The sequence below is a fragment of the Lissotriton helveticus genome, chromosome 3_1 (assembly GCF_964261635.1).
Source record: "Lissotriton helveticus chromosome 3_1, aLisHel1.1, whole genome shotgun sequence".
Classification (NCBI taxonomy): Eukaryota; Metazoa; Chordata; class Amphibia; order Caudata; family Salamandridae; genus Lissotriton; species Lissotriton helveticus.
Genome location: NC_136061.1, coordinates 131090668 through 131109486, shown reverse-complemented (window position 1 = coordinate 131109486; position 18819 = coordinate 131090668). Strand labels below are relative to the sequence as shown.

The following is an 18819-nucleotide window of genomic DNA, read 5'->3' as shown; positions in this document are numbered from 1 at the left end:
ACACATAGACTGATTTTGCCTCCCATAGGGTGGTCGTGTACAGCTAAGGGCAAACTAAAGAGGCTTGGAGACTTCTGCTGGAGGGGAAGGAAATTATGAGGTTCACTGTCTATATTGGCCTGGACCCTATTCCGAAAATAAAAGGACTAGGGTGTCTGCTATTGAGGTAGTGGGCCTTGGCATTGTCTGTATGCAAAACCCCTTACTTAAAAGGGGCAAAATGGTTGCCTTGCGGGTGTGGAGAGACTAAGAGAGCACGCTGTGGCTCTACATTTTTAATAGGGCTGTTCAGAGGGCACCAAAAATGTGCACCATGGCTTCCTTGAAAGTGTTAATATGTTGCAATGTCATTTACAGCATCCGAAATTTGGGATACACCAGGATCATCTGCGGGATCGACTCCTTGGCAGGAGGCCAGGAGCCAGATTTAGTCCTTGCAACTTCTTAGAGAGAGATTAGCGAGACTGGGATGAGTCCCATTTGTCTTTCTTGCATTTTTTCTTGGACTGCGACTTCCCCAAAGATTTGAACCGTGACGAAGGCCTATTGTGGGAGCCACCCCAAGAGCGAGAATGAGTCTGCACGCTCGCCTTTGAACCGACGTACATGACACCCGCGTGGGTTTCGGTGACGTACAGCTGGGCTTTGGGATCCTGGGAAGCCTTCAGATGCATAATGGCGCGCTGCTTGCATGACTGAGTCGTAGCCTTGATTTCTAGTTTTATATTAATTCATATGTATGTTTTCTACGATGTATCATTTTTTAACATGCTGAAAACAATAATGTAATGGTTTTTATTAAAAGAACAATAACATGGATTCTGAGTCGAGGCCCTACCCCAAACACACCTGTGTGTCTGTCACAAACATCCTCTTACAACAGTCCCTACAAGGTTCAAACCCCGTGGTTTTAGGGCATGACATGCTACCTTGCACACTGGAAAACATTTTTGAGAAAAATGCTTGTAGTAAACGGATAACAAAAAGTAAGGCGCGAGCTCTGGATCTGGGTACAAAAGTAACAGAAAGAAGGAACTGACATCAACGCACGTAGGTGGGGCTTTTTTGCGGCTCCAGCCATCACTTTCGGGGCAGAACTGGTTCAAAGGGGAGTCACACAATGCCACCTAATGGGGTGTAGAAGCTATTCTGAAAAAAATTCTGGATCCAGTCAGGCGCCTGGAGCTACTCTAAAGGTGAGGAAACTGCAGTTATAAGTACCCGTCAGAAAATGTATTATATATGTTCGACCTGGCATCCTTGGTGAGGTTTCCTCTGAATTTCTGCCCTCTGCCCTCCCGTTTTGTTGACTTCCTTTTTGCTGGCTTTAGGGCTCTGGGCATATTACCACTGCTGAAAAGTGCTAAGGTGCATTTGCTCTTTTCCTGAAACGGTAACATTTGGCTCATCCACAATTGGCATATTTAATTTACTTATACGTTCATAGAAAAGTGCACTACAAGCACCCAGGGCCTGTAAATTAAGTGCTACTATTGAGTCTGCAGCACTTCAATAGCCCTTTAAACATAACCCTTGCCTGCCAGTGCAGAGCCTATTTGTGCAGTTTTAAACTCTTGCCAGGCCCAAACCTTCCTAGGGACAGGATGCAGTGTATTTAAAAAGTAGGATATGTAGTTTTAAGTTTTACATGTCCAGGTAGTAAAAAACTATTAAATTCATTTTCATGAATGCAAGGTCTAGCTCTCCCAGAGATTAACTTTGGGATTACCTTATTACATTTTATGAGTTTAATTCCCAAATGGGAAAAGATATTTCAAGTTTAGTGTCTCTGGAAGCACAATTTAAAATCACAAATTCTAGTTAAGTTGGATTTTAAATTGCAAGCCTGACAATGCCACTTTAAGAAAGTTGGAATTTTTTTGCTTTGACCATTCTATACCTCTGCCTGTCTCTGAATACACGTCTGGGGTAGGCGACAACTTGGTTTTGTGAATTCCCTCTAGAAAGCCACACGCAAAGAGAGCTTAGGTGTGCCTGATTGGCCATTAACATTCTGATTGGTCCTCCTGGACAGTATGGGAGGGAGGAGCTGACACTTGCACCTGAATGGGCTGTGCCTATCCCTACACAAAGAGCTCCATACCCCCTGCAGTGTGTCTGGAGCCAGGGCAGAAAGGATGGACTTTTTGCACTACAAAGGCCTCTCTTTAAGGTCTCCCCTAATTCAAAGGCACAACTGCGTTATAAGTACCAGACCTCAGACACCACCACTTCAGTACATTTCTGGACCTGAGAACATTCTGCCAGTAATGAGGACTGCTGTGCTGCTGAAAGCACTGTCACTCTGCTGGACTCCTGCTTTGCTGTGCCTGCTCTGCTGCCCTCCTTGCCTGGGAGTGAGAAAGACTGGACCTACATCTCTACATCCTCAGAACCAAAGTGACTACAAGGGCTTGCTGGCTTGCCTCCTGTTCTGAAGTCTCAGGAACACCTAAGACTTAAAATAACCCTGCTACAGCCTCCGGATTCTGCTAACTGTGAGTATTGCCCTGCCAAGTGGTGCCAATCCAGTCCTGGGACCTTGGAAGAGGATTTTTTCTGGCCGCCTTCTGATAAAATCCATGCATCGCTGTTGTTGCGCTGGTCAGAACCGACGCATCTCACCTTGGCACTGAGGACATCTCATTACCGGGTGTGTGGCTCGACTACGAAGGTTATACTTCATCGAGGAGGGTACAACGACGAAACATCTCTGACTGCGTGGATCGGTACTGACTCATCGTCTGCATCCGATGGAATCAACACTGATGCATCGCCCGACTCTGCTCCGCGCAATCTAAGCATTTAATTTCAAGATATTATTGAAAAATTCGTAACTCTGGTTCTACTTATTGGATTTTGTGTTTTGGTCTTGTTTTGTTCATTAGATTAAGCTCTACTTTTTAAACCTGGTGTGGATTATTTTTGTGCGATGTTTTTCACAGTTTTAAGTGTTGCACAAATACTTTACACATTGCCTCTTAAGTTAAGCCTGACTGCTCTGTGCCAAGCAACCAGAGGGTGAGCACAGGTGAATTTAGGGTGTATATCTGACTTACCCTGACTAGGATTGTGGTTCCTACGTGGACAGGATGCACACCTCTGCCATCTAGGGACCCAACTTCAAACAATATAAATAAAGGGGATAGAAGGGTGAGACAGTATACAATTCAGAACGGCAACCTTTGCTAATGAGAGAAAAATCATTTAGTATAATTAATTTTGCATGAAAGACTGGAACAGATGCCTTGTAAACAATTTTAATGAAGTGGAGAAAAAAAAGTGAGTTTCCAATCCTGGGGTGCATCCACAAGGCAATTGTGGAATGGTTTTTGCCTCGTTTGCTTTACAGGTTTCAAATTGCATACATAATATATTCTTCATTGTGGGTGAACAAGCAGTAATGCCACTCGTTCACTGAGCAGTTCAGGAGCCTGGTAAACATCTATCACTGATCATGTTGCGGACTCACAGGGTAGCTAAGTGTCCATATGCTGTAGAGATTCCAATCGCTGCACTTACAATGCTATTACAGCCCCAAGATACACTTCTTGATCAACACAGCCAGAATCCTCATCATGCAGTAATCTCCCACCCTTTATTGGATTTGCAGTGTTGTGAGATGCAAGTCCCTGTACATCACTGTTGGACTGAGGGAACCTGCACTCTCTTCTTTCTTCATGCTTGAACTCCTTATTATACTGAGTAAGATGGTTATTTAATTTCCTAGGTTTCTGATCATTTACATCATTGTGGGATTTGTTGGGTTTCTGATTCAGCCAGTTGTCGTCTGATTGGGTTTATCCTCAATAAGGAAGGCCTGGGAACGAGAAAGTGAATGAGGAGGTAATGCTCAGGATACTTATCAATAATCTTCGTTGCTCCAATTCTCCTTTCCTCGATAGAGCCAATACGAACAGCATTCTCAACCTCAAGGAGCTGGTTCGATCTTATACCTTGAAATATATCCATGAAAAGGAAGTGACGTGTTCCACCTTAATGGGTCCTTCTAGTAAAAGGGAATTAGAGGAAAAGTTACAGAATATCTTATTTTTGCAGCAGTAGGGGGACACTTGTCTGGGCGGTGACAATACAAGTCGCGTTCTAAATAGGGACTGGGATCAAGAGAGAGTGGTAGTAATGTGACTGGTGAGTAATTCATACATTATTACATGATATACCAGTAAAATAATGAGAAGACACACCACAATAAAAGAACACGTTTGTTGAACACCCGCTTTATTTTATATTGTTTACCAAAATCTTCAAATATCATCTTTTTCATTACACAAATCAAGCTGTAGAGGTATCAGAACGTTGGTGGAGCTCTTGTCTTGCCACCATCGATTTTTTTTATTGTATGTCATCTCACATTTATATAACACGCCTTTATCCCTAAATACCCTTCAATGTAATGCATTGATTTTTTAATTCTTATATTATAAGTTTCATCTAAAATAAAACACATTTATTATTTAATTTAACAATATATTTCATAAATTTAAAATCATAAAAGTGGAAAAATCGGCTTACAGATAGACGGAAAAGCAAATACTACTCGAGTCTCAGCAGGTGGTTCACCCGAGGCAAGTTAAATGTATGGGATTCCAAAAAATTATCAGAGCACGCCCACCCGGTAAGAGGCCTTCGCTGAGGCATGCGCTGCTACTTGAATGGACACGGTGATGTGGAATTATGTCTTCAAGTCACTGCCCGTGGCTGAAGGTATGAGAAGCTACTGTTGAGGCCAAATGGCAAAAAGGCATTAAGGCTGCTGCTGTGGGCAGCTAGTGGGGAAATTGTTGTCAAGAGGAGCTAGAAGGGAGTTTTCAAAAATAAGGCCTTTCTCACCTGAAGGCAACTTTCCAATTGGGGCATTTAGTAGGAAAAAGCTTATTTCACTAGCAGCTGGCAGGAGGTTCTTTTGAGCACTGAGGTGGCAAAATGGTAAAATGTTTTCAAGTGTTGCTTATTGCCAGCGGGTGGGAGGTGCTCATGGTTGGTATCCAGAGCATCTGATGACAAGACGATTTGTCTATGTGGCTGGTACAGTGGAACACTCAATGGCACTTGTAGCTGATGCTTACATTAGATACCACATTTATCAGCAGTGATTGTAAGAGATACCTGGAGCTGCAGCTTGGCGAGAAGATCTTCCAGTTGCTCTTCTAGACCTAAGGTGCTAAAGACTGTCCTTGTGGGCAGCTTCACTCGATACCAGCTAGTAAGACATACTTTCCAGTGTCTAGCTGATAACTGGCTATTCTTGTCGGTGGTTGCTGAAAAAGGACACTCTTAGCGCTGTATTTCCACCAGACTAAATGCGGTGCTTGATTGCCAAATGTTCCTGTAAGCAGTATCCAAAGCTGTGGCTTGCAGGGAAGCCTCAACGGCTGCTTGTGATGGACAGTGACAGAGTGTGCTCAACACTCTGCTTGGGGGAATGTGAAGTGTGTTTCAGTGGGATGCTGGTCACACATGCTCATGGGTGCACTGCGAAAGGTGGCATTCACTGGCAGCTGCACGGTGAGGCTCGGTCTTTCATGCAGAGCGACGAAGAACTCAAGTACAGGAATACCATGGAAATCCAATGTGCCTCCTCCACAAAGAAAGAAAGAGTCTGACTTCTTTGATGCTCTCATTCTGATAAAGGAATACAAACTCAACAACTGTGGCTGAAGTCCCATCATAAAATGTATGCCAGGGCTCTATACGGAGGACTTTATGCTTGATATTATAGAGTCCACTTTTGTGACTCAATGGGATAACGCTATAGCTCATTGTTGTGCGCTACTCCACGGCTCACTGATGCGCTTAGTGTCCAAGATTATAAGAGACTGGGGATTCTCCAACAGAAGGATAAGTATTACTGGGAGGGGTAGACACATGTTGGCAGTGCAATCGCCCCTGCTGTCCAGTAACAGCGCTGGATGAGCTATAGCTCCTGAGGTCGCCTGGCTGCGTCTCAGATAGTCTCACTGAAGCATTGGTATCCAGTATGAGCCAAGGGAAACAAACTACTAGATTTGGAAACAAAGCTGGTTGAAAAAAATAGGCTGCCATGAAGGCAGTGAATTTGGGCTTTTAGCTGCTATTAAGCTAAGAGATGTTGGATGCAGAAAATCAGGGACACAGTGAGAATATGCTACCTACAGGGCTAGCTCCAATTGTGTTATCGTTTCAGGATGAAACAAATGCATGCTTGAATCAACATCTTCAAGTGTAAATATGCTTCTATGAGTGGTGTAGTATGACTAACGGAGAAGGGAGCTATAGGACCATACAAATATAAATCTGCTGAAGCAGCTGAGGGAAGTGCCACATGACGGGCAAGCACCAGTGAAGCCATCCCAAGTGCTGCTAAAATCAACCCTTGCAGTCCGTGTGGAATTGCTGCAGCTATTCTCACACAGCAAGTCAATAACCTGATCTCATAAGATCTTCAGGAGAAAATGCATTCTTCTCGCTTCCGCTAATCTACAAGAAACTGACTTAGGAATGATATGCCTACTTGGTGGAGAAGACAGGTCTTTAACAAACCTGGAATCATCTCCACAGACAATGTGCGCGGCTGGAGTTAGAACATCCCATATGGAATGTAGCCTGTCTCAAGATGTGGCTGCCATTAAGAAAACACGATATTAATATGACCTCAGTAAGAAGCAATCACAGGTTTGCTTACAATATGGAAATCAGCCCAGATGTTCAGTGTGTAGACATGTGACCAGGATCATGCCAGCTTCTAGATGTAATTTGGTACACTGTCCAAATCTGACCCGACTGTGTCCTGAAAATGCAAGGGGCTGATGGTGTTCAAGAGACAAACAGTAGTGTTGGAAGCACTGCTGAAAGTGCTCACCGGTATGTGGAGACCATGCCTGCCTCTGGCACACATTTAACCAGTTCAGTACACTCTCTCCCTCCTTCTGACAATCCTTAATGCCTACAATTTCATCTGAGTCGGACCAAAACAGCCTGCTTTTAAAGGGTTACCACCTCAATTTAGCATGTAGCTCACAGTGAACTGTACTGATCAGACTTCTCTTCAGCTGCATCCCAGATGTGAGAAAATCAGCTATTAATGTTTTGTCAGTAATTATTTTGCAACCACTTCCTGAATCTAGTTCCACTCACAATCTGCAAACTGTAAAAAGAATAAGCACAAGTAATTTATACGGAGCAATGGATCAGAAGAAAATTACATTTTTAGTTTTCAAAAGACTAAATTTATGTGGATAAATCAACATCTCTTTATACCTTCTTATCAGTCCCAATGAAGCAAACACCACTAAAGATTCACTCCATCGTGAAAGAAACAAATAGTTACTTATCCAGGAGACTGAAGCGAAACAATACAAATGACTGCCTCAAAGACACATGGAATCATGTATGTCAAGGTTGTAGCAAAACCACACAAAGGGGTTCAGCATGGAAAGGATCTGAGCAAAAAGACACAAATGTACTAAGGCGGTTCAGGCTTCTATCATCTAAGGACAGCGCGCTGTAGTTGTAGTATTTGGTCTTCACTGCCACATGGCTCCGTTCTCCCCATTCTCATGAAATTTATGCAAATGATCAGAATATCTGAAAGAGAAAAACAAATGGATGGAGAAAATATAACATTAGTTTTGGAGACTACTGCAATCAAACTGCACAATTTCCTTTGGAAGTAATTTTCATAGGACGTGTTTGACTGGAACACTTCGGCATGGATTTACTAGACTCATTCTGGAGAGGCTGGGAGCAGATCACAGAGGGTAGACAAATTACCTACCAGGCATCTTGGCGTTGGTGATTGTTTGAATTGGGGCCAAAGTCACCAAAAACTATTGATGTAGATGTGAATCCTGCCACTTTCCTCTGGTCTCTGGCTACTTCTCTTTCAATGAATTAGACACTTAGGTTGCCTGCCATGTCCTCATGCACCATGATTCTGGACGTGGGACCTAATATTTACCTCGTCTTTACAGATACCTGAATTCATGCCAGTCAGTCAAGCAAGCTTTATTCGACAAATGTCATAAAAGCATAAAAGATAAATGCAATTCATCTCAGAAGTTAAAAATGCATAAAGTTCATGTTAGCTAAAATACAATTCATCTCAAAAGTTAAAATACATACAATTCATGATGCCTAAAATGTACATTATACTACAAAAGCGTAATATGGGCGAATCACCCCTTCAACAATTTACTCCTAATAGTCCAGGTCCACCCTAGGAACTTTGCCACTGCTATGTTAACAAAAGAATGAGTGCTTGTACAGATAATTCTAGCAGCAGCCATGCCACTCCTGGTACCTAGTGATCTATACATTGGGCGCAACCAAGCCTTGCATGGGGCGGAGTACGCTGGGCACCCAAACAGCATGTGGTTAATTGTTTCCATAGGGGCCGTACAACAGGGACAAGTAACCTTTCCCCCATTTGACCACCTAGACGTAAATGCTCTAATTGGCAAACTACCAATTCTATGCTGGAAATAGAGCTTTCCATCCAGTGGTTTGGTTATGTCATCCCAGAATGTTTCTAGGATGGTCACATCTTTGAAATCAAGAAAAATCCCTGTAAGCAAAAGTGGTTCAATAGACCTAAAGGTTTTTGAAGCTAACATCTCCCAGTATATAGTGTATACCGTTTAAGATCTTCTTCATTAAGTGGATCCTCCCATAGCTCTTGCATCCCTAATTCTCCAAGAATCCCCCTAACGCCAGATAGCCATTTAATTTTATGGAAAGTGTCACATTTAATTATATCCATAAGTCCTGTAGAGAATATTCTTAATTCTGGAGTTGACCATAAGCGCCTCCAGTATAATACCGGACGCAAACTAGCAATAAATTCAATTGGCCTCATTCCTAAATCATAAAAAACAGGACACATAGGGGTACTCTGGGGTAAGTTAATAAGATTGCGTAGGAACTTATTTTCAGATGCAGTCATTTTACCTAAATTCTCGAATCCCCAAATCTCTACGTCGTAAAGGGCTGAGCTAACCACCTTTGCGTCATAAACGCGAAGAGCAGGGGAAATTGGTTTGGTTAGTGACTTAGCATGCGCAGCGCTCAATGCTCCAGCCAGTAGGCGATGTTTAAGCGTTGCCAACTCAGCCTGCTGGTTCCATCGCAAATCATGTTGGATATTAACACCCAGGTAGCTAAATGCCTTTACTTGTTCCAGGGGCAATTCATTCATAAATAAGTTGCCCTTAAAGGATTTGTGCTGGTTAAAGGTCATGAATTTAGATTTTAAAACATTTACTTCAAGACCTCGGGTGGTGCACAAATCTTCAAAAATACCTAGCGCTTTTTGCAATCCACTCGGGGTCTTTGCAATGATTAAACAATCATCAACAAACATTAAAATGGGTACTTTCGCACCAGCTAAAATTGGGGCGTCAACGTTAGCTTCAATCATCAACTTGGCCACGTCATTAATGTATAGAGAAAACAGGGTTGGCGCTAGGACGCAGCCTTGTCGTACCCCTCTTTCTACTGGAAATCGGCTGGTAACGTTTCCAGGAGAACCCCACCTAATCTGGGCAAAATTATGTTCGTGGAGTCTCATAATTAACGAAAGAAGGGCGCAGGGCATGCCCAAATCATGTAAAATGAACCACAAGGTTGCGCGAGGAACAAGATCAAAGGCTGCCCTTAAATCAATAAATGCAGCGTATAAGCTACCCCCACCTAATTGAACAGTCTTCCAATGAAGCATTGCAAAATGCAATACTTGGTCGACTGTACTAATACAGGCTCTAAACCCTGCCTGGAGGTGCGATAAGATGTTCTGCTCACGCTCCCATTCCTGAACTTTATTTAAGATCAGTCTACCTAAGATCTTTTGCATGGTGTCAATCAGACTGATCGGGCGGTAATTACCAGGGAGTGACTTGTCCCCCTTCTTAAAAACTGGCATAATTTCCGCACTGTTCCATGATTCAGGTATAGGTGCTCCCTTTGCTATTGCATTTACTAATATCAGAATATACCTTCCCCAGGATTCTCTATCATGCAAAAAGGTGTCTGCTGGGACGCCATCTATACCTGGCGCCCTGCCTGTTACCACAGATTCTAAGGCAAGATTTACATCCCCAATATTAAATGCCTCTTTCAAAAAGGGTGTGTATATGACCTCTACATTTATGTTTAGTTCCACACTTTTTGCATATTGAGGTTTAAAATAAGCCACCCAATCTTCCTGGGCTACCCAATTCTGCGGCTTTTCCGGTTGCCCACCACAGCCCCACTTAAGTAAACTCCCAAAACATTTGGAACTGTCCGGGGCAATAGCTTCCTTGAGCTCTTGCCACCTCTTTTCATCCCAAGCACGCTTTGATTTGAATATTACATTTTTGTAGGCTATCCTTGCTAAGCGTACACAGATGCTAGATCCTACTTTATGACCTGACCCAAATCATAGCGTGCTTGTCTACATTCTTTGGAATACCAACGTGGCGAGTTGTTAGTTTGGGCCTTATTTGCCTTAGATGGTCTAACAAACACACCTTTTAATTGCTGATTTTTTTTTTTCATGTGTCCGAGTACAAGACTATGCCACTGCTACTAATGTGAGACCCCAACTCATTTGTCGCTTGCTCTAGCTTGCTTGAAATAAAATCTATATGCTCCTGGCATTCTAGCAATTTAGCCCATTTTATATGGCGCATATCATTTGCAAGGACTATATTTGGGGAGGACACTTCATTCAATCCCCTATCAGCCATAGGCGCCTTCCAATACGACAAGAGCATACATAGAGGGTTGTGATCACTCTCCAAGCAATCAACAACCATCATGTCCTCTGGATGGTTCCACACCCCAAGGCTCACTAAAATATAATCAATTCTACTTTGTCATGGCCCACTCTTGTAAGTAATAGCACCCATCTTGTCCCGGGATGTCCTGTCATTAGTCGCCCTCAACCCTTTATTCAAACAGATTGAGTTGATCTGAATTGCCAGCTCAGTCCATCTGTTTATAGGCTCTAATTCTAATTTGGGAACTCCCCATAATTTATCTTCTTCATCTACGAGGTTCCAGTCACCGCTTAGCAAAGGCTCAAAAGTCGTATTAAAACCACCTGCTACAATTATATGTGAATGCGCGGAGTATCTTTCTATAAGTTCTTCTAGGGCGGTGATGGTCTCTGATTTCTTGCCCCCCGTGCTCCTTGCATATACATTGTAGATATCTACGGGTTTAGCCTGTCTATATTTAAGGATTAGGATCTGAATGTCTCTATGGGTTGATGGGAGCATCTTTACGCTAACTTCTAGGTCCTGCTTGACCCATATGGCTAAACCCCCTGAGGGTCGCCCTTTTTCGCCCTTTTCTGCGGGTACATTAAAATTTAAGAACCCCGGGAAAAACTGCGCTTCAAGAAGCCATGTTTCTTGGAATAGACACATATTATACAGGTTAATAAACGAAGTCCATTCCGGAATTGAAACTTTTGCGTTCAATCCTGCAACATTCCACGATAAGATTGAATCAAATTTTTTTTCTAGGCCATCAGGGAAGTTCATAGTTAAATTTGAGCCTGTTAAGTGTGACCTGGCATAAGGAGAGAGTGATATTCCAGTAACTGTGGAATTACTGGAGTACTAAAAATGCCTGGGTTAGCGTCTACGTGCTGACTCGGGCTTTCCACTGTAATACATGTTAGGAGGCCTAAATGATCACCTTGACCCAATAGTCAATCATTAGACTCTAAACCCGAACAGCCTTTGTCGTTTTCAGGTACCCAGTTTCTAGTTCAAGCCAACCAGTGGGGTGGGGGATCTGAGTTGTATAGCAGAATGATCTGGGGAGCAACTTCTAAACTACAACAGTATTACATTTTCTGCCATATTCGCCTGTTTAAAAATCAATTTAATACAGTTAAGTTTTATCCCCTTGATGTATAAGCCTTTGTGCCCTAACAATATGTTCTCTGATCACAGCGCAACAACCCCTAGTATGCCTGATCCAGTGAATAGCCTTATTTGTTAGGGAATCGCGTGTTTCTCGGTCCTTACCAGAGCCCAATTTCCGGACATTCACCATATAAACTTTGGGTATATCATTCAATTTGGCAAGGTACTGATGTTCACCTTTAGCTATCATGGCAGTTCTAATATTAATTTGCTTAGGCCTACTAGGTTTGGCACAATGCCTATCGCTCAAATGGGGTTCACCACTTCTTTCTCTTGACTGTGTTTACCCTGTCCTTACATTTGTTTGATTGGCATCAGCCGTGTTAGGAACTTGAGACAACCCTTTCCTTGCCCTCATCACTTCCCTCAACAAAGCACCAGTTTGACTCAAAACACTATCTCTGCTTGAGTGAGGCACAATACGTTTCGCACCACGTTTTCCTGCACTATAGGTATACCACTTCATTGCTTATTCACTAAACAAGTAGGACAGGAGCCACGACCCAGTAGGCTACTATTTATTGTGGAGGTAAGACTGTCGATCTTAACTTGCATGCCCTCGACCACCTTGCATAATAATTTAACCATGGTGGTCAGGTCAGTGCAACCTTCCTCAGAAGGAGCCAGAGCAACAAGAGGACCCCCCAGTATTAGCTCACTCGCTCCGTGAAGAACATCAGGTTCACATACATTGTGTTGGGCTACTTCACCATCAATCACAGAACTACAGCTATCAATGTTTACTAGAGCAGAAAATCTGTTTTTACAAATGATAACTGGATCAACCACAGGGGGACAGATGACTCTGCTCTAAGCTAGTGTTAGTGATCTCATTTCCCCCCTCAGCATCCACTTGTTCTTGACCTTTGTCACCTTGCTTTTTCCCCAAGAACATGTCAGGGACCACCACTGGACCCTGATTTATACCCCCTCGATACTTTCACGGGGCTCTTATGCCCCCTTTCTGGCTTCCGACTGGTGATGGGGTTGGTCGTAAGTAGGACTCCGCATTCCTTAATTAATTCATCAATGCGGTCTATAACACAATTCCCCCCTGCATACGTTGCTACTTTCTTTATCTTCCTTGCTTTCTTCCCCTTGGTCATCACACTTGAGCCCTCACCCCCTCCCTCCATGCATGCATTTTCTTTTCCCCATAATTTTGGGTCCTTGTGCGCTTAAGTTACTTATATGGGGCCAACAGTACCTTCAAAAGCAGTGACAAGGGGGGTGGCCCAGCCCAGCCTCCTCCGGCCCCCGACGGCCACAGAAGGCCCGCCCTTTGCCCGGGCTTAGCCCGCGCACGGCGGGAAGAACTGTCCGCTTACATCCTTCCGTTCACAAGGGGGAGGGGAGCGCAGTCCGGTCGTAGCCCCGCTGCTTCCTGGGGCTTGGAGTCTCCTGTGGGCTCACCAACGGTGCGAAGCATCTCCCGCGGAGCGGGAGACGCGAGAAGTTTTTAAAGCCCCCGTTCGCAAGGGGGAGGGGCAAGCAGTCCGGTCGTAGCCCCGCTGCTTCCTGGGGCTTGGAGTCTCCTGTGGGCTCACCAACGGTGCGAAGATGTTTTTAAAGCCCCCGTTCGCAAGGGGGAGGGGCAAGCAGTCCAGTCATAGCTCCGCTGCTTCCTGGGGCTTGGAGTCTCCTGTGGGCTCACCAACGGTGCGAAGATGTTTTTAAAGCCCCCGTTCGCAAGGGGGAGGGGCAAGCAGTCCAGTCATAGCTCCGCTGCTTCCTGGGGCTTGGAGTCTCCTGTGGGCTCACCAATGGTGCAAAGAAGTTTTTAAAGCCCCCGTTTGCAAGGGGGAGGGGCAAGCAGTCCGGTCGTAGCCCCGCTGCTTCCTGGGGCTTGGAGTCTCCTGTGGGCTCACCAACAGTGCGAAGAAGTTTTTAAAGCCCCCGTTCGCAAGGGGGAGGGGCAAGCAGTCCGGTCGTAGCCCCGCTGCTTCCTGGCGCTTGGAGTCTCCTGTGAGCTCACCAACGGTGCTAATGCTGGAGGCAAATGTCGTAAACAATTACCAGTGGTTCAGAATTATTTCAGTTTTACTATTCCAAATCCCAGACGCTATTTGAAATTGCTGCTGAGGAATAGGTTATCAGCAGCTGGAGCAGGGATCTTTTGTTATGGAGAAGACAACTAATACTCACTGGTAGCAGGATAAGAGGTCAATATATTGATTAGTATCTTCATCTTTTTAGCTCCGTTGGTGTGATTGCTGTTTCTCTACCATTCTATGTTATGTTATGTTATATTTAATTAATACAGCGCACCGCTACTCAAAGAGTGTCCCGGCGGTTGCTCCGGAAAGGAAGATGCAGACTGATCAAAAGCTAAAGAGCAGCGTTTTTAATTTGTTTTCTCAAAAAAGCGATGGATCCTGGGTGCCTAGTCGACATCTCACTCGCTATTTTACTTTAATGGTGAGCGGTGTCCTTTTCAGATCCACTCGAGTGTGCATCTGTTCTCAAACTACCACAGTTAGACAAGTAGACAATTCATTATTCAAATGAAAACACAGAGTGACTTACTCCCAAACACAGTCGTGTATACCCTCTGTAGAGGGTGTCCACCACTGTTAAATGACTTACCTGCAGTTATGAGCTCGAAGCAAATGTGAGGGCGCATAAGGAGGTGAATGGTAATTAAAAGTGGTTTAGAACAGTTGTCCATGGAATATTGGGCGATTGGGACCCATCCACGTACACACAAGCTGTCCAGGAAAATAAGCATACCAGCTGGCTGTGTTACCTCCATGGCTCTGCCGCAGGAAGAAAACAGCAGCTAGTGCTAGCATCTGAAGCATTCACATTGACTGAGGCAAATTCAGCATTCCATAGATGGTAGCCCCGAGCAAATTGCTTATTATGCTTGTAAAATGTGTTACATTACATTTGTAAATTCTGTGCTGCAAAGTTTTACAGAATTCTCAAACGCAAGTGACTGGTTGGAGCAAAAAAATTATTTTGTTCTTTTGTCCTCAAAACTTCTCCACCTTGGCAGTGTCTCATGTAACACTTGCTCTTACATCTCTCTATTGGCTCCCTTTGCAGGAAATGTCCACAAGATAATAAATGACCAGGTCGCAAATTACATCTCCAGTCTTTTTGTCCCCTATCAACTTACCTGAGACCTGATTACACATAAGGTACACTTTTCCTGTTTGCACCTCAGCGCACCTTTAAATAGGTGTGCCATAAGCAAACAGTGATAGTGTGCCCTATTACAGTGTATGCACAACACCCAGGGCTGCCGCATTCAACAGAAATATGGAGCGGCTACTTCAAAACTGCTCCATGGTTCACTGTGCAGGTGGCAATCTGCCTTCACCTTAAAGACGGATTAGAGATATCCTTGCAGGGGGGTGCAGTGAGTGACTGCACCCACTTGCAAGGGGATATCTGGGGGGTCCATAGGATCCCCTTTCCCTCATACAGAGGGCTGCCATCAGGGGGCGTACTGAATATGTACCACCTTTTTGTGGCGCGCTTTCTGACAGCTTATTTGCCTTTGCACCCGTGTCCATAATAAGGCAGAGGTAAAGAGATTCCCTCATTTGCATAGGCAATGCCTCAATGCAAATGAGAGAACACCCTCTTGAGATAGCACTGGTGCAAATGTAGCGCCAGCACTATCTTTAATACAGAGGCATTACAGAGCATCAGCGGCCCCTTCTGTAATACAAAGTGCCCCGGTGAGGGGCACCAAGCAGGCCACATGCCTGTTCCTCCCCAGGGTACTTTCTGGAGTCTCAGGTCTGCCAACAAATATCTTTCAACACCTCACCATTCCACCCTGCTCCATCTTGCTACCTCCCTTTGGAACTCCTTGTCTAACTACCGCAAACTGAAACTGGATCACTCCTAATTCAGGAAATCTTTAAAGACCCCCTTTTCATAATGGCATTTGGATAACAACTTCCTACCAGTGACGGTATATACGACCTGCTCCATAGCCTATCGATCAGACACCTAAGACCGATCCTTCCCTGCATCTTGCTTAGGTACCTTACAAAGATTTTCCATCTTCCCTTCATTTTCTGGACCCAATGACACTTGATTTGAATGCCCCTTTTGCTACTGTGGGCCCTCCTGATGGATTCTGGTTCCACTCCTTATGCGCTCTAAGGCTTTCATGTTGGTGGGTAGTTGCATGTTATATAAATACTGTAAATAAATAAATATAATTTTGGAATAAACAAGTTATGTTCCATGAGCTCAATGTTATGTTATGTTATGTTAATTTTTTATTTATACAGCGCTCGTACGCCCGTAGGCTTCATGGCGCTATTGAAGTTTTATGGAACACAACATAGCATCTAGGTACTTTGAGCAAAGGTGGGTTGCACATCAGTTTAACTAAGATAAGCTTGTCTAAAAAGCAAGGTTTTAAAAGCCTGTCTGAAGGAAAGAAGATCGTCACTCAGTTTCAGCGATAATGGTAGGGAGTTCCATAAAGAAGAGGCAAGAAAGTGGAAACTGCTACCGCCCTGACGCTTTTTCCTGTATAAGGGAATCATTAGCAATTCTTGGTGGGCCGATCGAAGATTTCGTGAGGGGATATATTTGCCAACCAAATCCCTAATGAATTTCGGGCCCTTACCCTGCAAAGCTTAAAAATGATACAACCAGCTTTGAAGGTGACTCTCTGAGCTACTGGCAACCAGTGAAGTTTTTCTAATCCAGATCTGATGGATTGCCATTTAGGTTGCTTACAAATGAGCCTGGCTGCCTGATTTTGAACATATTGTAGTCTCTTCAACTGACCTACTGGCAGACCAAGATAGAGGCTATTTGAGAAATCAATCCGCGATAATATTAATGCAGTAATTGCCTGAATCAAGGCAGAATTAGTTAAGAGATGGGATATTTTCTTTATCTTTCTAAGTTGAAAGAAACTAGTTGAAACTACCATCCCTATGTGACTTTTTAGTGAGAGATCCTCACTGAGAGTCACCCCTAAGCTCTTAACTGTGTGGGACTTAATGGGTGAGATACCCATGTCTGACGGCCAGAAGTGGGGACCCCAACTAATTTCACTCTTACCGGGCAAGATAAGTTCTGTCTTGCCCGGGTTAAGTTTGAGGTGGTTCATGTGCATCCATCTCTGGATATGAGACATAGTTTCCTGAAAGTCCACCACAGCATCAGGGGAATCCAGCGAGAAAACCAATTGCAAGTCATCTGCATAGTTAAAAATTGTAACTCTCCGATTTTTCAGAAAGTACAATAATGGATGTAAATATAAATTAAAAAGCAGTGGGGAAAGGGATGATCCCTGGGGGACCCCACAGGTAGAGACAGTTTTTGGTGCTGTGAATAACCCCAGTCTAACTGACTGAGTACGTTCAGAGATGAAGGATTCCAGCCAGCTCAGGGCAGGGCCCCTGAGGCCGGCCTGTTCGACACGGTTGACAAAAATGGAATGGTCAACCGTGTCGAACGCAGCCGACAAATCAAGGAGCACCAATGCCTGATGAGCGTCTCTGTCTGCGTTAGATCTCAGGGTATTCTGGACCGCAAGTATCACTGTCTCGGTAGAATGACATGGGCGGAAGCCTGCTTGATTCGGTTCTAAATATTCGGTTAGTTCAATAAAATTCGAGAGGCAGTTGGATACATGAGCCTCCAGAATTTTTGATAGGTAGGGTAAAAGGGAGATCGGCCTGTAGTTAGTAAGATGTTTATCCGGTGTGCCACAAAAGTTAGTTTTGTGATGTTTTGCGTTTTTTGCACAAAATGAAATTTCACACAGACCTTCTATATGTGCCACGCTGAGGGCTGGACACAGTAGCATGAACACTGTCCTAGCACCTGGGCCTCTTCATGTGAGGCATGAGCCTAGTGCTTTCGCCAGATAGAATGAAATATGTTTTTGTAATGAAAGACTGTAAAAAATTCATACTGGATTTCCAGAAAAATCTACCATGGACAAACTTTTGCCTGATATGAAGTCTGCTGAAACTGAACCCAACACAGTGGTGTGGTCTCATTTCGACCTAACCGAAGAATCTCAGATTGCCACAGCAGCGACTTAGGATTTAGCACCCTACATTATTGATCTTTGATTTACACAGACTGGGGCTCAGATAATGGTTGAGTGTTCCCAGTTTGTACAGCTGCAGTCTTTTCCATTGATGACAGAGATGGAGTGAAATGAATGGCCAAGTTTGTTGCATCAGGAGAAGCCCATTTGTTATCTGCTTCGCTGCAACCACAGAGGTGCAGAGAGGCAGGAAGAGGGAGGGAAGAAGAGAGAGAGGGAAAGGCAAGGAGGGAGAGAGAGACAGAGGGAGGGAGAGGGGGCGGGGAGAGAGAGAGAGAGAGAGAGGCAGGCGATGGTTTCCTCATCCTGTTAGCTACGGATCCTACCTGTAAATTTTCTTACCCTCAAATATGCATTCAGCTTCAAATATGTTTCCCAAGTTACCTGCCTTTTATTTACAATTTTTTTTTTATAGGAATGAGAGCTCTGTGTAAATGTGTAGCCTCACTCCCCTAACCCTAAAAGGAACAGCTACTGAAAGGAGGCTAGATTGAGGGATTAAGAACATCTATTGTTTGAAAATATCTTGTGGTGACATGCAGCCACGTGCGATGAACGTGCGGCCTTGCAAAGCACTTAAGTGCAAGGAAGTGAAACCAACTGGTTTAAAAAAAATCATCCACGATACTTAGAAAGAGAACGTATTTCTCTACAGGGAAATATCAACATAAAACAGCTTCTATAACAATAACCGTGCTATTCCCATTGGGAATGCTGTTGGCTAAATCAGACTGCCTTAAAGAATCTGAGGCTAGAACTAAAGAAGGAAGCAATGCCAGCATGACATGGGTATCCGCAGGCACCCTAACATAAACATTGCAGCCTGTCTTAAAATCCACCTTGCAGGATGCACAACTGTCACTT

General features: G+C 44.1%; 1 protein-coding gene across 1 annotated transcript in view; it reads right to left on the bottom strand.

The window, feature by feature from the left end:
* Positions 1-4222: 4222 nt before the first annotated feature.
* Positions 4223-18819, bottom strand: part of CUX1 (cut like homeobox 1) — a 1380044-nt gene continuing 1365447 nt past the window's right edge. Inside the window, exon 23 of the mRNA XM_078679378.1 lies at positions 4223-7584. Within this exon, the coding sequence (XP_078535504.1) occupies positions 7524-7584 (61 nt within the window). The 3' untranslated portion in view covers positions 4223-7523. The remainder of the gene's footprint in view (positions 7585-18819) is intronic.